We start from the raw sequence: 20,470 nt of genomic DNA on the forward strand, positions 1-20,470 counted from the left end.
ATGGTAGGCATATGGAAAGGAATACTAATTACGCCCACCAAATCTTCTAGTGGAATCAAAGACCTTAGAATTGACCTGATTCTAATGGCTTCCCCTTTACCAGCATGGATTAGCTAAGGAAAAAAAATAAATAAAACATTACACAGGTCTTCTTTTTACTTTGTATGTGTGTTCACATTCAGGAAACTTTGCAAAACGTAGATACACAAGAATAACTGCTCTCAAACTCACATTATATTTAGTAATGTAAATTTCATATAATCTGTATTTATTTGCTGTGTTCTGGATGCAAATATGCAAAGTCTAGAAATCTAGAGGTTTTGTTTCTAAATAATATTAAGCCCATTTTCAGAATAAAATGTTAGGTAAAATAGCTAAACAAAGCTTTAAATGTAGAAAAAAAAGGAAAGGGGAAGAGGAAGGGGAGGGAAAGAGATGGGGAGGGGAGGAATAGACTGAGATGAAAAAAGCTTTTTTTTTCATTCCTGGTTGAACAACGACACTTTCAACTACCCCAGTCATTTTGTTTTGTTTTGTTCTAAAAAGGCAGTGAGTCAGATAGAAAACAAGATGATGCTTTTATTCAAACAAAACACTTACTCATACATTGAATTTTATGTATGGCTATCTCTGTCAAGTTATCCATCTCTGCATAAATCTTGTGCTGATTTATACTGATCAACATTAATTAGGGGAGTTTTTGAAGTGAAATAAGAAACTGTGAATAACTAAGTGCAATTTTTGAAGAACGGGAATGTATTGTGATTTTTAAACTGAACAAATATTTTCAAATAGTATTAGCTCTTGGGAAATAAGCAGTAAGTGCTCATTTTTTGCAGGGTCTAATTCTGGGTATCTAATACCTAAACCAGTGACATGTTACCTTTCTTGAGGAGGTTTGTCAATGTGAATAAAGATTATCAGATATTGACACATATATCCATGGACAACGCTTATTCTTATGTTTTAAAAGAATTACCTATAATATTTACACTTTAATATGAAATTTAAACAGTCTCTTTAAATAAGTATACAAATGGAGTAAAACTATGGTTTTAAAAAACATTCTCTACACCATCACAATAAACAGTGAAATTTGAGAAGTTTCATTGACACAGTATCACAATGGGCAATCAAATAATATTCGTAACAGAATGTTGTTAAAGACCAAATTGCCACAGGAAACAGTAATAAGAAAAGGAATGGAATAATTCCTTTGAAAAACACAACTGAAGAGCTCACAGAAATTCTTGGAAATTAGTAAATGAACACATTATGTACATTATGATACTATGTAGTCATAATACTGCTTTAATACCCGATAACATATGTTACTGTGAAAAAGCCAAACAGCAGAACACCAAACAATCAGAAAGGCTATGGCTTTACTTTCCAATACATGAAGATGTACAACTTACATGCATTTCAGGGGCACAACGTCCTAAGAGGTCAATCAAAGCAGCATAAAAGGTCATGATTGCATTTCCCATGTGAATAGTGTCATCTTCTTGTTCTTCCATTTCACTGTAATTAGTTAATTGTTAAAACATTTAAAAGAGAAATAAAATAGAAGACAGTGTTTACATCAGCAATAAAGGATAAACTTCTCATGGATGCTATAGCTTACATGTGGTGGCTTCATCATAACCAAAGCACTTTTGACAGAGTGACACAGAATGAAATCTGTCCATAAGAGACTGTAGTGACATCTGCATTGCTACAATTTATCTGTCTCATTTTGAATCAGAGGACTGAAACTTAAAGGACTAAGAACAAACAGAATTCTAAAGAGGATTTAATATCTAGAGAAAGTCACGTAAATCGAAAGCACGGGGAAGGAACTATTTGGCAGAAGACCAATCTCTATCTACCCTCCACAGAATCCATCGAAAAATCTAGTCGATAATTTATGTGTTAAAATAAGTCATTTCATGACTAGGATCATGAAACAGATAAATAAAAATGATGGTAATGCAAGCAATTACACTGCACCTACAGAGTTTTACTAGATCCATTACTTGGCGAAGGTCCATCTCTTGTTGGATCTTCTGATATTTTTATTGCTTCCTCCATGGCAGCAAGTAGACCATTGCCTCCTTCTCCTCTTAGAGCTGGACCAAAACATTCTGGTCGACGAATAAGCAGTCTGACAACAACATTAGCATTCTCCTCCACACTCTCTCCTATCACAAAGAACAAATATCAAGATTTAAGTTTATGTCAAGGAGACTTCTGAAACATAATCAGAAAAAGTTACACTAAACTGCAGAATGTATGCATAAGTAGATACTTTTAATTCCTAACCTGTTTAAATATCATGACAAAATTGTGTAAACACATAAATATACCCCTCTAGTTATTATTGTAATAAAAGTTATGAAATAGAATATGTGATTTAATTCAAAATTATGAAAAACAACTGATTTGTAGTAAAAAAGTCATATTCAAGTGGGAGTACTAATTAGGAGACCACCATAGCTCCTAAATACAAACTGGACTGTCTAAACCTTAATCAAATGGCTCTACATCTAGCATGAGTTTTATCTTAAAAAGATTTAGGAGTCTTTGCTCCACTTCCAAAAGTAGAATCTCAAAGGAGATGTGGCCATTTCAATGACTAAAGATGGATTGAAAAACAGGGCATAGGCTCCTGGGAGCCTATATGATGTATGAAATAGGCATCTAAATTATTATGTGTCTTGCTTAATTCTGCTCTTTCTGCTAACTGTTCTGTAAATTTATGGTATGCTATCAGGTTTGCTTGTAACTGTTTTAAATGTCAAATTTCATGCAGGTATTTATTCAAACACTAGAGGAAGTTAAAAACCTGAGAAGCTTCTACACTACCATTGCAAAATACAGCAAAACGAAGAAAATCCAAATATCGTTCTCCTTCAACTGGATTCCATCCAATGTCTGGATAGCCTTTAGAAATCAGCAAAGGACAACTCTGCAATCCACAACCAGCCAAGTAGCGAACCACCTATTAAGCAAGATAAGATAAAAAAAAAAAAAAAAAAGATGCTTACTGTGAAAAACAAGAGAAGTGAAGTTTCAAAGGGAAGCCTCCACATATATTGTCTTGGATTTGGTTTCCACATTCTATTACCCCTGACATAACCAAATCAAATTTTAGGCAAATCAAAATCACCTGCGCTGGTACAAGAGATTATTTTATCCCAGTTGCAAGATCTAGCATTTGCTCTTGCTGAATTTTGTGAGGCTAGAGTATGATTCTACTCCTGTTTCTCCAGCTTTTTCAGGTTCCTCTGAACAGCAGATGTGCCCTCCAGCACATTGACAGCTCCTCACAATTTACTGACAACACACTCCATCCCATCATCCAAGTCATAAAGGAAGACATTAAACAGTACCCAATGGCATTGCATGAGAATGCAATAATTGTGGAGAATTTGTGTTGATGTAATGTGGCGAAGGGATGAGAGGTGAAGCGTTTGTAAATTGTCCACCTTTGTTTGTGTTGTGACATGATTTTGGTGTGGAGAACTCTTTTTGTTGATGTGTGTAAACTTTGTGAAGGTGATGTGATTAATGTATTTTAATGTATTTTTAATAATAATTTGATTATCTATATAGTTGCATCTTAAAAATACAGCAGTGTAACTATGCTATATACTTACATATATATTATATATATTTATTTATTTATTTATTTATTTTTTGCTTGTGGAGATTCCCTCCAGAAACTTAAAAAACTGCCTGGACTTGGTCCTGGGCAACCTGCTGTAAGAGGTCCCTTCCAACCTCAGCCATTATGTGATTCTGTGATATATGTATTAGTAAGAATCTAGTCAGTAGTTGATCTCCCCCCTTAATTCATGGAGTACTGTGCCCAGTATTTATCCCTGAGGGACACCAGTAGTAACTGGCCACCAGCTGGACTTCACATGTTTGAAAACAACCTTCTGAGACCAGTTTTCCATCCACCTTATCATCCACTTATCCAGCCAGTTTGGCAATAAGGAGACTATCAGATATTTTGTCAAATACCTCTCTAAACCGATGTATAAAATACCCAGTGCCCTCCACTTTCCACAGTGGCAGTCACTTCATTATTGAAAACAGTACGGCTGGTTAGGCCTAATCGGCCCTCAGAAAACCCATGCTGGCTGCTCCCAATCACCTTCTTGTCTTTCATGTAATTAGAAATTATTTCTAACACTTCTAACTATTTCTAAGACAATTTGTTCCATAATCTTCCCAGGGACTGAGGTGAGACTGACCAGTTTCTGTTTCCCTGGATCCCCATTCTTGCTTAGCTTGATTGCAATGACCTTTCAAAAATGTCAGAGTGAATCTGCAGTGATGTTGGACAGCTCCTTCAGTACTGTTGGATGCATTCTGAATCCACTTGCATATATACAAGTGCTCCCTCATGCAGTCTTCCTCTACTGGAAGTACTGTTTCACTTCCACTGAGACTTTCCTAGTACACACAGGGACCTTGGAGGCCTGAGGACAAACTTGACCAGTAAAAAGTAAGGGGTAAAAAAAGAAAAACCAAACATTAAGTACTTCATCCTTTTACCTGTTGTTATCTATTAGGTCCCTGCCCTCCTGAACAACAGACCCATGTCCTCCTTAACCTTGATTTTGCTACTGATGTACTTAAGAGAAACAGTTATTCTTGTCCTCTGCCTCCATTGTTATTTTCCACTCTAGCTGAGCTTTGGCTTTCCTCCATTCCTACATGTACTTCTGATATCTTCGTATTCTTCCCAAGATCATGCAAAAACACAGTACTACTATGTGAGACTAGGTGCCATACACTGAAAATTATAAAAAAAGAAGTCATTATCTTTCAAAAGAATTTCACAACTCTTTCCCATGCTCCTCTTTTTGTGGTCAGCCCAACTTGCTACATCTCTGCAAGTTTGGGAATAGCTAGTAAAATTGCCACTGATGACTGCTCCACACCAGCATGAATGCACAATCATTCTGAAGCAAGTTAAGTATCAGGAAAAAAAGCATACCTACAGACATATATCCTGAAAATTTGTTATATATCATAACAACTTGTTACAAGGTTTCTAGTAATTCCTTTTCCATTAGGCTATCAACGTACGTCACCATCAAGATCGAAAAACAAAGAAAGGTTTTAGCAAAAGTTTTGCTGGGGGGTAGACTCCGCTATTTCCAAAGAGCTGCCCTTGAACCAATTCCTGTTGGTTTCATGTACATATGTAATAACAATAAACTTATAGTTCAATTATCCAGACCACCAGCAGAAAGATCAGATTCTGATAGTCTAAACTTTGGGGTTTAAAATTCCCATGCAATTCTCATCTTGGATCTTGATTACTCCATTCAACTTCTTGTTAGCCTGAGCAAGACAAATCTGCCCCCTTTCTAGATGGTCTATTAAAAAAATGCTTGATAAAATAGCTACAAACCTTCTCCAAATCAGGCTCCCTTAAAGCTAGTGCAAATTCATTGTTATCCATCACAGATGCTGCTGCAACATCTAAAGGAGTTGATCCTCTCATAGAAGGAGAAGCTGTTAAAATAAAATTTAGTTTCAACAATAACTTAATAAAAACGAACAATTTTATAGCAAGCACAATAATAAAAATATTTGGATGTTTTAATTATTTAAATTTGTTTAAAATTATTAGTTTTACTAAATTAATGATTTAATAAAAAATATTTTACCACTCAGTTTATAATTATCACGAACTCTATGAAACTTGTCTTTAATAGGAAATCAAAACACCTTTTAGAAGTTCAGGCTAGAAACAACCTGTCTAACACATTCCTATTCTCATCACATACCTTGTTTTAAGATCTCATTCTTTACAATATTCTTCACTGAGACAAATTTGCTTTGAGAAAAGGGATTTTTTTTTTAATGTCCAAAAGAATGGCATTTTATCAAATGTACTGAAATAGGAAATATCTTTCATATTTAAAAGATGAGATCATGAGTTATTTATTTCTTTTAAAATGGCAGTCAATATAGCATCTGAAAAAGCAAAGATTTTCATACTAACACTCCAAATGCATTTTACTTGGGCAGTTTCTCTCCAAAATGATTTTTGATTTATGCTCCTGCCCCATATCTGTACATTAATAAGGACATTTTGATAATAATAATAAAAAAGCACTATGATGATTATATAAAATATACATTCTGAATTAAAACTACTAAATTAAAAAAAATATATATATATATATATCTCCACTGTAACACACAAGACTACCTAATATTTTATGAAAATTTTAAGGTTCATCTCTGGGCATCTGGGCATGTATATTCTAGTAAATAGGCTCTGTATACTGAACGGTCTACAGAAGAAAACAGTGGAGCAAGCCTCAGCAGTGAGAAACAAGCCATAATGAAAGGCTGCTAACACTGATCTATAACCCTCTGTATCAAAATCACGATTTTATTCTGTTTCGCAAATAGTTAAACTACACAAAAATTCTCCCTTAATGTCCAGGCATACACCACAAAGCGTATACTAAATTACTTCAATTTAATGCTACTGTTATGATTTTGTCTAAGTTAGCAATAGAGTTAATGATTTTTTTTTACTGGGTAAAGCAGAAACTTCAAGACGAGCACGGAGGGATGCAGAAAAAAACAATTGGGGAGGGGTTAGGGGGAATAGAAAGAGAGAAAAAAATGCAGAAAAATTTAAGACTTTTTTGTTTAACATACATTACTTACCAAGGCCAACACTACTATTTTCCAACAAATAGCTAAGATGATCAAACATAGCTTTTTGATTCTGCCTGCTGATGCGGCAAAAATAACATAGGAAACGACAGCAATTTGCTACCATTTTTGGGAAAGTGATTTCCTAAAAAGCAAATAAAAACAGACTAAAGCTCAAGTTTAACAGACTTAAAACTTGCAAAAGTTTCTGTAACAGCTGTTTAACGTACTAATATTTACACATCATATTCATTGCATCTCAGTATCTGTTAGGTTTCACTCTGAATTCAACAGGGCTTTCTCAGCAAGTAAATAGCTCCTTAAGTTCCACATATTAAATTATAAGCTTGAAAACAAGAGCTGGGTTCACCCATAAATTCTAGATTCAAACATGAATGAATGCGAATATTCAGTTTTGCAGTGTGATACTGCGTCCATTTTTGTTTCTAAAAAATCCTAAAAATCCCTTTAAAACCCAATAAGCATATGAACTGTTATTTGTATTTTTTTTTTCTTAAAAGCATCTGAAATTATAATGCTAATTCTATCTTCTTCTGGAATGGAAAAATGGATTCTTCTAAAAAATTGATCAAATTAGTAAATTAGTAAATGGTTGTGGTCTCTGTACCTCCAATGACTGCTCAGCACCTTACAGGATAAAGCTTTGAACAGCTATATTTTATTTTTTCTGTGTTCTTACAGTAAATTGCTTTACCTTGGATTCTCCTCCACCAAGCACGTTTACCATCACTTCCATGACAGTCTCATGCATGCCTAAAGCTCTCATGAGATTTGGATGTTGGTAAAATACTTTGTTATTCATGATGTCTCTAAATAAAAGCAATAAATAAATAAATAAATTGATTACAATTTTATGACCAGTTTACCCATTAAATTATTTGCAAAGCTGATTTGCTGTGTAATTCTTCACCATCTGAAGGGACTGATCATCATAAGATGTGAAGAATTACATTGGGACCTTCTCTACGCTGAGTCTCTCTTGATATCCCCCTGCTTAACCTCTCTGCCCCTCCCCTTCCCCACCCATTACAGCTATTTTTTTTTTTTTAATGGACATCACAGAAGACCCTGACCTTTCTTTTCCCATATTAAAGTTATTGCCCTAACAAGACAATAACGAAGCAGAGTATGATGATCTTGCATCTTTATTCCAAATCTAAAAATATTTTCTGACAAAATCACAATCAAAACTGCTATATTAGGTTAAATTTCAATTCAACTAATCAACATTTTCTGAGAAAGCATTCTTTTCCAAATATTTTCAGCCTTGAGATATTTGACATCTGCTGTCAAGACCAAGAAAAAATGATTGTAGAGGTGAGTACGTAGATCCAGCTACTGTCATCAGGAACTTTAGCTACATAAATGTTAACTTTAGTTCATGAGTTACGGCTCACAAGGACGCTTTCTTCTACATATTTCAGCGGATTACATTTGCATATTTGAAAATCACTCCTGAGGATTAAAATGTCACTATTTTATGCAGATGTGATATGTCCAATAAAAATGTGTATTTTAAAAAGTAATTACATTTCTAACAACTGTAGTTAGTCATGAAATCGCATGCAACCCACAAAAAAATGTGAAAACAATCAAGTCATGGGAGAAAAGGACTAGCAAGTCACTACAGGAAATACTGTTGTCAACTGTCCAAATTTCACTGTATGTTTCTTATGACGTAAACCTTCTGCAATTAGGGAAATTTCAGCTTTACAAAAGACATGAAGAGGACCGATTCATCATTCTATAAGCTACAAATCTACAACAATCAGTAGTACAACAGAACATATACAGTACATCTGATGTAGCTGGCACTATCAGTGTCTGATCCCCAGTAACTCAGAAAGATTAACTGATCATTTTTTTCCCCAAAGCCTCCAACTACCAAAGATGATAAAGGATGTGCCCTGCCTCCAAAAGCTACCCATGACACATATCTTTCCTGCAATCACCACACGCTGCATGCTATAGAAAATGACCTCAGTGGTGACATTCTATCAAGTCATCCTAAATTCTTATTTGCCTCCAGCAGCTTTCTTTCACAGGAATAACAAAGTACAGAAAGTCAAAATATCAACCTCAGGGGCTGGCCAGCAATACTACACTATTTTGGAAAATACATCCACTTTCAGTGTTCTGTGTAACTGCTGACTGCACTATGAAATGTCTTCCAGAATGTCACTTCTAGAAAAACTCTTAACAGCATTTCTGAGGAAACTGAGTTTTTAAGCAGGAACAAGTGAATCTTCCATTTCTCAGCTGTAAGAAAGGAATGCTTTCCACCCACAGTAAAAAATCTGGCATTTCTAAATAGGTACTGGAGCCCAGGTTAGTCTATAAAAGACATAAATGGCACAGCTGGGGAACCTACAAGATAAACAAGACTATGACAGAAGCTATCAAGAAGGGTGTTAAGAACAGGCAGCAAGAACACTTGCTTAACAGAAAATACCTCTTTTTTCCTTAAACCAGATTTTCACATATCACCAGACTGTTACCATTAAATCAGCCTGACTCACAAAGTCTTACCTTTTAACTTGTAGCATAAAATTGTGAGGAAAAAAAAATGCTAACAAAAAGAAAGCAGAACATGAAATAAAAAACATTCTAAGCTTGGTTCCCCACCCCCTGCCCCAGGCAGAACAATGCCAGAATTTAGTAATTACTCACTCATTTTAGTCTTAGCTTAAATGAAACATAACTCAGATTTAAAATACGAAGGTGAATATAGAAATACCATTGTTTTCTGTATGTTGATGGGTGACTTTCCCCTTCACTAAAGCATTAGCGTGAGTACACTGAATATTATAACAGCCATGAAAAATTTATTGAACCTGCTGGCAAGCTATGAAGTAGTTCATAATGGTATTGCAAAACTATTTATTGCAAAACTATTTATACACATTATTTGGATATTTTAGATTTTCAGTAAGTGGGGAAAAAAAAAAAGGAAAATATATTTTGCACAACAAAAGCTTCTCTTCCTGCATTCCTGGCATTCCTCATGTAATGCTAGCTCTTGTCATCACTATTGTTGACTGGGGATTTCTAAAACATCATAGCTGGTGTTTAATCTCACCAGATATCTCTCAGATGATAACATTTCTTTGAAAAAAAATAAATGCTCTTTGCTTTTAGAGCTGATCATGATTTCTTTACACCATTTTCTCCAACTGCACCTTCTATTAGGCTATATTCTAGTCATATAATTGAGAAAAATAAGACTGGATGAACTAGTTCAACCAGTACTTGTTACATGCAGTGCAATAGAAAGATGGCATTTGTGCAGACACATGTTTATAAAACTCCATTTTCTGACAGCTAGAGGGGTTTTGTATGTGTCAACAGCTGCCAGTTCCTATACTCATATAAAAATGGACAGCAGTGTTGACAGAAATCTTTATGGCAATAGTATTTAAAACATGGCAACAAAATATATTTTTGTAGTATCTTTTAACATTACATATGGACGCAAGGTAATGGCATGAAGCTGTGTTAGGGGAGGTTGGGGTTGGATACTAGGAAAAGGTTCTTCACTGAGAGAGTGGTTGGGCACTGGAACAGGTTCTCAAGGGAAGTGGTCACAGCCTCGAGCCTGCTGGATTTCAAGTGTTTAGACAACACTCTCAGACATCTGGTTTGATTTTGGGGTGGTTCTGTGTGGAACCAGGAGTCAGACTTGATTCTTGTGGGTCCCTCCCAACTTGGGATATTCTATGTTTTCAACTTTTCTCACAAGAAAAGTTTACAGATGTCACTTGGAACTCTCCAAAACTGATTCATATAATGCTACAAATGCATACAATGTTTACAACTGAAGATACTACACAACTAATACCAATGTCTGCATTTACACCCATATAGACTATTCACATTCAAACTTCATGCATAATTTTGATGATAACCATACAACAAATAACAACAAATATCTGCACATTAAGAGATGTTATTTACCCTAATCCACGAATCATAAGTTTCTCTTCCTCTTTTCCCATCCTGACACTGAGCAAGGAACGTATTTGGCCGAGGGATGCCAGAAGATTGATTGTGTCTTCCACAGACACACTATTTATAGTATAGGTCTTTGGCAGGGCTCGAACCAAGCCACCAATACCATCATACTGGCGATGAAGCAGTACAAACATGGCCCTGACTAACTCTGGGTCTTCTATTACTGATTCCTGGGCCCAGCGCACCATTGTGTCTGAAATCAACTGTTGAAGAGTAGCTGTGAAGAAAATACATAAATCACACAATTACCATTAATTACTCATATCTCTGCCAGTAGTTCCTCAGAATGCATTATGCACCATGCATTGTAATGAAATCAATTCTCAAGCACTTTTTCCTTAGTGTTTCTTTAGCAGACTATCAAAGCAAAGTATAATCAGACAGTAAAAGCAGAAACATCTCAAAAACAAAAGCCTACATTTAAAATTAAAATTAAATTTTAATTTAATTAATTTAATTTATTAATTTTAACTATTAATTAATTAATTTAATTAATTAATTTAAATTTGAAGTTAAAATACAGGAAATAAATCTAATAAAATAATATTTATATTATATTATTATAAATTATATATATAATTTATATTATATATTATATTATTATTTATAAAAATAACATTTATATTATAATAAAAACAATAACAATGTAATAAAAAATATGAAGACAGAAGATGCTCACAAACTAGACAGATTTATTTCTACATATTATTTTTAAGATTTTTGCAGGAATTCAGCTCTCAGGGTTTTTCTTACATATTATGAAGTGAGGAAAAATGCGCTGTAGCATATGTAAATCCTGTATTACTTATTTATGGCTCTAAGCTGTGCATCCAGTTGAAAGTTTGTAATGTACAAAATGGAATAATTCAATTTATTCCATTACCAAACAAAAAAGACCTTCAAAAGAAATAAATGAGAAGACTCCAATCAAATAAATGTGAAATCAGTGTTTGCATAATTTGAACTAAATCTCTAATGAAGCAAGAAACCTATATATGATGTTCTGACTGGCAACAATTGCAAGGATTTGGGAAATTTATGTATGTTAAAACACAAAAAACGTATAACGACAGTTAAGATTTGAGACCATGCTTTAGAAAAAGTACTCAAGATCTAACAGTGTAGGCAAAGTATTTGATGAGGACAAGTGAATGCTGTTCTTTTTCCTGCCTGAGGGAACTTCAGCTGAGGTCTGCAAGACCTTGCCATATCAATCTGGGACCCTCTCAAGATATCCTGGTAGTTATACATTAGAAAATCCTGCCTTTTATATTCACCTAGCTAATCAATTTATATCCATGTCAAGCAGATAACAAAGGAAGTTTGATAATCCCTGCTAAAGTTCAACAAACCTCCTGATAAATACTCTGGTGTTAAGACGGTTTATGCAGGGCAAACATCAAAAATATTTTCAAATTAGAAATTTATGTGTTGAGTGTAACACAATTTTGGAATAAAGTAGATGTAATTTCAGTCTAAACTCAAACCACAGAAAAGTGAAAGTACTCAGAGAAAGATACTGACCAAGAAGGGACAGGAGTTTAAAGAAAAGACAATATTTAACAAAGAGACTTTTTTCTATGATGTAGTAATACAGAGTAAGGGGAAAACATAAAATGGAGCACTGTATTTCATTATTGTTGTCCAAACACTGCACTATACATATTTCCACTGTCATACCACATAGCATTTTTTAGAACAGAAGCACTTAAAAAGTAAGTAAAAGGGTGAAATTTGTTTTGGCTGATACTTCAGAAGTTACTAGAACTGAAAAAAATAATAACAAAAAGGGACATGGTATTAAAGTCTCCTTTGTTCTTTGTGAAGAATCACATAAACAGGCTGTTTTCTCCTGTTTTAATAAATCCAATACTATATCCCATTTGCCCATGGATCTGGCTGTATCTTATTTGCAATGTAGAACCCAAACAGTCTAGTCATCACCATAATGACTTGTGTGGGCACTTATTTCCTCTGATGAGTTGTACAGAACTATTTCCATATAATATTGTTTTTCTACTAAGACAGAAGAGAGACAAATTGGTTTTGTAGAGCTCTAAGCTTACTACAAGGAAAAAAAAAAAAAGGAAACTAAGATTCACCACAAGATCCTGTATAAACCTAGCCTCTAATCATCTCTGTGATAATGAAATAGTTAAAATCTGCATCACTAGAAAGCACATTTTTAGGACAAAAATATTACTTCTTAACACTAAACAAACACTAATAGCTGGCATCTAACTAGTCTTCTCATTGTAAGTGCCATGACGAAAATCTTCTCATCCCATAATGTTAAGCACTTACATTATGCAACCAAGTTAAAAATTCAGCCTCCCTAGGAATTCTGCGTAGTCATTGAAGGAAACCAAGTTTCTTCCAAAGTCAGAACATCTAAACTATATGTCCCAAAATTAGTTCCTGCTAGTAGGGTAGTCAAATATTTAACCAAAAATTAATTCCAGCTAGTAGCATAGCAGCATCAGAAATTAAGGCATATGAAAGTGCCACCATAATAAAGGTAAAATAAATAAATAAATAAAACAGAATTGACAAGTAAAAAAGGTAAAATTCCATGATCTGTTGGTCCCAAGTACAGAACTTGGATGGCACCAGTAATGATTCTTATCAAGATGGAAAGGAAGGAAGTTTCAGAAAAATGACAGAGCAACAATCACACTCTTGGATTTCAGGTTGAGTGGGAAGTCTTTCTCCTTGCAAATTAGGATCCAATTGTGCAGTCTTCTTTCAGCTGTCAACTTTCATGCAAATACTGATTTGAAGCTGCTGCAGCTGGTTTTATGAGCAAATTCTCACAATCAGGACCTTGCTACAATTATTGTCTGCAATAACACCACAAAAAGCAAGAAACATTCTGTAAAAAATGACTAGAAAAAGGATCAATTGTGAAAAAGACAGTAGCAGTTTTTCACTACATCCATTGGAGAAGCAAATCTGTCTATCAAAAAATCTTCCTGTCGTAAAATGTCATTCCAGCTGAGCTTGTTTCAAATCAGAGCTATAAACTTTAAAATGCACAGATGTTAAAATATATGAACAACTTCCTCCTCTGCTTTTTTTTTGCTATTTGGAATTAGGATACAATAAACTGTGATTTAATATTGCTTACAGGATGTCTTAGCATCATCATCAACTGGCTTCTCAGCTTGCTTCTTCTTCAGATATGTAACTTTTTCCATAAGGTATAGGAGGCGACCCCTAATGGTTAAATCACTGCTTCCATCCAAGGTTCCATCTTCATCTAGTTCAATTCCTGAAATCAAAAATATATACTAAATAGTAAAAGACTAAAATTAAACAAGTTGCGGCCTTATTTTTTATTTTGTATGTACAAACAAACTGAACTATATTGTTCTGCTCTATTCTATCTTTTTTATTCTACATTAAAAAAAAAAAAAAAAAAAAAAACATGGTATGTAGTATGCTTAACCAGAAATCTGGGACAATTGCAGATTAGGTATACATGCAAGGCAGGAAACTGCAGACAAAGGATCATGTAATCTTATTAACTTACTGTATAAATTGTGTAGTATGATACATAAAATACGTAGGTAAATACATTCCTGTGCTCAGATCTCTCAGTATGGATGTTTCCATGCTAACGCTGATTACTTCATGACTTCACATGTTTCAGACATGTGAAGCCCAGAACTATATATATAATGCCTACTGACACAGTAGAGCTCAACCGATAATAGCAAAGCATATAAGACTTTTAGGTAAAACATAACATAGAAGTGAAAGAACTAAAATTACAATAAATATAATTTGTAATGACCGTCAGAAGAAATCAGCCACCTTCATAATACAGTGACTGTTTCATGTGATATACTTTATAGCAAGTTCTAAAATTTCAAAGAAAACGTGTGAGACTTTACAGAACCATGGTCTTGCTGAGACAGTATCTGAAGGCTCTACTCTAGCCTCCCTGCTCAAAGTAGGTTCAATTAGAGCAGGTTGCTCAGGACCACATTCATTCAGATTTTGAATATCTCCTAGGATGGAGGTTCTTGAGTTCACATTACACTTACAGTAAAAAATAAAGGTAAAAAAATAATATTAGGTTTAAATAGAATTTTCTTATTTCATTTTGTGTCCGCTATCTCTTCTGCTGTCACTGGATACAACTGCGAAAAGTCTGTCTCAGTCTTCTTTATTTCGCCTGCCCTATAGGTATTACATGCATTGATACAATCTCCTCCACGAGCCTTTTCCTTACATTAATCAACCCCAGCTCTCTCTGCTTCTCATTATGTGAAAGATAGTCCAAAAATATAACCATCTTTGTGGCCCCTCACTGGACCTGCTCCAGTGTGCCTGTGAATCTCTTATACAGGGGAGCCCACCTGTTGGCTCTCTTTGCTGCAAGGGGCCTTCACTGCTACATATGTTTACCTTGTTGTCCACCAGGACCCCCAGGTCCTTTTCTGCAAAGCAACTTTTGAGTTTGGCCATGTTTTCAATACACAGAGCAATTAATTCTACTCAACTGTAATGTATCTTCTGAATATTATTTTTCTACTTGTAGATTATGCAAATTACTATATAAAATTATTTTTCTACTTGTAGACTATGCAAATTACTAATTCTTCATAACAAAAAGAAAAGAAACATAGTGACAAAACTAGACCAAGTAATTCAAAAAGAGTAGAATGATGCTTAAAGACTAAACAAATATGGAAAAAAGAGATAGATGAAGCCTCCTCTCCTTTCAAAAGTTATTCCTAAATTCTTTAATTCATCTAAGTTTTTTGTCAACTGACAGTTTTCTTTGAATTTTCCATTTTTTTCCCCTTTTTTTCATTTAAAATAAAGATACTTAATTTGAAGCATCATAATGCACCTTTATAAAGTTTGTGAATTATACCAAATTGGGATGGAGCAGAAAACACATTCCAGGGCAAGAAGTTCAGCAGCTTACAGGAATAAGCTGGCAGGAAACTCATGAGGTTCAGCAAGGAAAAATACTAAGCGTGACAGTAACATCTGGGCATGAAGTTGTTAAAAAGATTTGCAAAAGAACTTTGAGCGTCATGTTGGACAAAAAGCTTAACACCAGTCAGCAGTGCACTCTAGCAGCAAGGAGAGCTAAAATTATCCTATATTCGCAGAAACACAGTCACAAAGGGAAGTGATTATTCACCAGTACTCAGCATTCATGAGACAACATCCAGAATGGTACATGTAGGTTTGGGCTACCCAATACTAGAAACACTTGAAAAACTGCAGGGCATCCAACAAAGGCCCATGAAGATGACTAGTGGCTGGAACAATTGTTCTCTAAGGAGAATAAGGAATTGGGCTCATTAGCCTGCAGAACAGAAGCTTTCTGGGGTACCTAACAGCAGCCTGTGAGGAAGACATCAAGAAAATGCAGCTATGCTCTTTTCTGAGGTGAACAAAATACAGATGTCGAACTAAAACAGGCAGGGTTCTTAAACAGACATAAGGAAAAAAGAAAAAAACTCCTATTTTTTACTGCAAGCTGCATATTTTTATTGGACAGTATTTACTGTTGACATAGTGTAATCTCTAGATTACTTAGCTGCTTTTTATTTCCCTAAAATTATTAAATTTATTAAATTAAAATTAAAAAAATTAAATTTAATTAAAATTATTAAATTTAGAAAGACAGCTTCTAAAGCCAATGTAATTTAAGAAGTAAAAATATTCAGTAACAGGACTTACCACAGTGCGTCATTAGGTCTTCATGGAAATCCAAGAGCTGGTCCCGAATTTCTTCAGGACAAGGACAATCGGTTTTATCATCCTTAAAGTTCAGCAGCATGTTAATCTTAAAATAGAGAACACATAGGAAAGGCAAACAACACTGATTTCTGAAGGAAAAATTTTGAAGTCAAAAGAACTCTGCCACACATGAATCAAAACAAAATGGTCCATTGTAAGCTGTATCTACCTGCTCCTGAGGTGGTGATCGAAATTCCTTCGTTTTTCTAGCTGTCAAGGCAGCAGACATGTTCAAGGCCTGCATCACCTCATTGTACCGGAAGCGCTGATTCTCTTGAAGCTTGGCCACAAAATCATCCGAAAATGCTACAATGGCTTCTATCCGGTGTCGTACCTGGCAATCACACAGGTACTGGAGTAGATGACACATCTGAGGAAAGAGCAACACAAAAGTATGAAGAGTAGGCTAGCCAAGAAGTCTCCTCTGCATATTAATACAAATAAGGATAGATTCCTTACAGATACAGTCACTGTCAAACTGAATGAAATCTTTAGTCATTTTCATTTTTGTTCATATAGCACAGTTTTCATTCATTGCAGTTTTCATTTACTGCATCTGAAGTGATCTGCAATACATCCTACACCAGGAATATCTGCCATGTGCAAGAGATTTATGTGCCCTGGACATATAAAACTCCAATAAAAGTTATGAGACAATGGATTTATTCATTGCTTCTATGCAATTTCTTTTCTGTCTGGATCCACAAACATGAAGAAACTTCATTGAGAAAGTAATTCTATTTCATGAAACAGTTGTTTGATCATTGTGAACAAGTTTATGTCATCAGAAAGATACTAAATCTTGTTGTTTCCTCCAAGGAAATTACTTCGCTATTAAACCACCATCAGACCTCTGTATTCCTTGACAGGGAAATTACCAGGTGAAGAAAAAAGGATCTGTGAATAAATGGGAACAACCACTAACACAGCAATATTGTTACCTGTAGTTTAACAGGTTCAGGAAGTTTCATCTGAAGCAGTCCTTCCTTTGGCACCTGCTCCCCTCTGACTTCTTCCTCTCCTTCTTCTGACTTGAGCTCATCCGAACTCAGCTCCTTCTCTGAGAAATCACTTTCATCCTCCTGGCTCACAGCTTCTTTGAAAACCCTGGGCTCAATCAACTGCAAGATGTGTTTCAGATCCCCATTGTGGAAGATGCCCATAATTAGGAGAGTGTAAAAGAGCTTGATGAGAGGAACAAACAGAAATTCTGTAGAACCTCCAACTGGATCCCTGACATGGAGGCTGCCCTCCTGAACAGCTTCAGTTAGCATCTCTATTGTTTTGGCTTTTAGGATTTCAAGAGGGAATTCAGGACTGAACTGAAAGCATTCACTGCTAATGCTTACAAAACTTGGTGAGGAGAACTGCATTCTTGGTCTCAAGGAAGTGCTAAGTCCTATACCAGGAAGGCCATGTTTTTTGTTTTCATCAGGAAACAAAGTAATACTCTTGGTCTCATCTGTCATTGGGACAATAAATTCATTATTCATCATTAACCTGGCAGTTGCATAAGTATTGAGATGGATGTCAATAAGTAAGTCATAATATCCTGCACGTAATAATCCTGGCATATATTTATTCTCAATAGCATATAGGAGCTGAGATTCATCCACATGGCTACACATAGCATGGGCCACTCGGTTGTTCCCTAAAGCACAAACAGCTGAATATAATCGGAGGGTATGGTAGTGAAATTTCAGCAGTTCTTCTTGTTCTGTCAGCTCTAAAATATCAATCGTTCTGCAGAGAAAAAACAATACAGTAAATTGCTTATCAGTGCAAAAACTTACTTAAGAGAAGGAATTCAAAATTCTTCCTAAGGATAACATTGGCACAATATCATTTCTAGAGATGGACTTTTTCCACTTCTCAACTGTCATGTGAGAAACTGTTAACCTTAGAATCAAGGACCAAGAACACAGTTTAATCAGACAGATATTCAAGTTGCTCCTGAAGTACACCTTCATCTACATTCAAAGGGGAAAGATCAAACTAAATTACTTAACACAGAACAATTCTTCATACTACAAACAAGAATTTGGATAAGTGAAAAAGATTGTTTTTAAACTAGTACAAGTTGGGATATTTGTCATTTATTGTTTTTAGAATTGGGGTAGCAAAATGGAAACAGACTAACCAGTTAATTTGCAGAAGGTTAATTTGGGCAGATTGGTTTTTTTGTTTGTTTGGAATTCTTTCCAAGCTTTTAAGTGATCTTAATTTCAGGTTTAACATTGGGCAAAATGCTGAGACATTTAAGTAACAAAGAAATCTCAAAGATAAAATTTTCCAACTGTTTAAATTTAGGAAAATTAAAGTACTGGAATAATTAAATTGGTCACAAATTTTTAAAAATATTAAAGAAAATCAGATCTTTGCCTACCTTGCAGATTATCTTTAATAATTTATAAACATACTTTCCTTCTTTTTTAATTCAAAATCTACATGTACTGTTACAGACTTTGGAGAGAAACTAGGAGAGGTTGTAAACAAAATAAGAGGATGCAAATTTTAAAACGCTGCAAAATTAGATTACATTTCGTATTAGCTAAACCAAAACATATTGCCTTTATTTACATGTGTTATAAATACAGAGATAAAACAGAACAGAGAAGGACTTGGGCTTCTCTTACAAAAAACTTCTATTATATAATCCCAATTTATCTCTGATATACTTTTACACAAAAACAACATTAACCTGTTTTCTTCAGGAATGTGAAGGGCCATGAACTGCAAAGGATTCAGGCACTGTATCATCCAGCCTTGACGTTCACTGATTCGAGAGACATCAACCTTCAAGAAGTGGTTTGGCACTCTGCTCCAAAGCACATGAGTCAGAAACTGGACATGGAGACGTGGAGGACATTGAGACACTGGGTTTTTGTGTTCACTTTTGAATAAGCCAGCAGACAATGGCATTACATTCTGGAGAATTCCAACGGAAGAGACAATCAGTTTCCACATCTTTACCAACAAAGGAATATACGATATGACATTTCTCAAGAAATATATTCAACACACAGCACAGTACAACAGAAAATTTTCAGTAGTTTGTACAATCAGCTGGTAACAGTTGACAGATTAGCAGCAAGAGAGTATTTTCCACTTTTTTTTTTTTTTAAATAGCAAAATTTGAAACAAACTTGAAAGCAATGTGTGTTCTTCTTGGACCAGAGACCTGAACCTGTCTCTTCTTTTACCTCTTTTGATTTGTAAGTCATCCATATTTCCAAAGCATAGAAGTCAATTACAGTTCAGTTTTACTGAGTTCATAGGCTAAGTGTATCTCAAAACTCTTTAAGACCCTAACCTAATCTGCAGAGAGATTTGCCTTGCTGACCTGTGATTCCTTTTCATCATGAAGGATGAGATTCAGAAACTTCAATGGGACTTGCAATATCCTCTGTCAAAGCTAATCAGTTACAGCAATTTTCATCCAATGTACTATATTTTAAATACATAAATTAATAATAGAAATAGTAATAGTGCAACCACTTGGAATAATGAAAATGGGTCCAATACCAAGAACATATTTTGTGCAACAATTAGCAAAAATAAAATATATATATATATATGATACAACATAGTCCTAAACCTGCATAAAACACAACCATTATTTACCTTTATTCTACCCAGTTCAAACTGGAAAACGTTGGGGCTTGTAGCTTGAGCAAATACAGCAGGAAATAACTTTGTACTAGGTTCAACCTACATAAAAGAAGCAAAAATATTTAATCACTTAAGACAACAAAACAGTATTACATTAAAAAAACAAAAACTAATATCTGTATGGAAAGCTAATAAGTGCAAGCCTCTGAATAACACTCCAGAAAGTAGAAATAGGAGAGGGAAAATACTATTTTAGCAGTGGCAATTACTTTTTCTTCCAATCTTGTAACAAACTTTCTAATAAAACACAATCCAAGGATTCAGTTTCCCTCCTTCCCATTGGAAGACATCATCAAAGAATACTCACCTGATAGTACGTGCC

The 20,470-nt window shown here is 34.8% G+C and overlaps 1 protein-coding gene across 1 annotated transcript; it reads right to left on the reverse strand.

Annotated features, from left to right (window-relative positions):
* Positions 1 to 9: 9 nt before the first annotated feature.
* Positions 10 to 20,464, reverse strand: LOC310891534 (ryanodine receptor 2-like; the record flags this gene model as incomplete). The annotated part of the gene is made up of 15 exons (XM_083853803.1): positions 20,456 to 20,464; positions 20,101 to 20,187; positions 19,178 to 19,404; positions 17,418 to 18,219; positions 16,646 to 16,846; positions 16,417 to 16,522; positions 13,838 to 13,981; positions 10,654 to 10,927; positions 7,394 to 7,508; positions 6,691 to 6,823; positions 5,414 to 5,517; positions 2,848 to 2,983; positions 1,997 to 2,183; positions 1,419 to 1,524; positions 10 to 113 (listed from the first exon to the last, which is right to left on the reverse strand). Coding segments are annotated over exons 3-15 (2,633 nt in total), but the record flags the coding sequence as incomplete, so codon positions are not given.
* Between the last annotated feature and the right edge of the window lie 6 nt (positions 20,465 to 20,470).

Source organism: Anser anser, assembly GCF_964211835.1.
Source record: "Anser anser genome assembly, contig: HAP1_SCAFFOLD_703, whole genome shotgun sequence".
NCBI lineage: Eukaryota > Metazoa > Chordata > Aves > Anseriformes > Anatidae > Anser > Anser anser.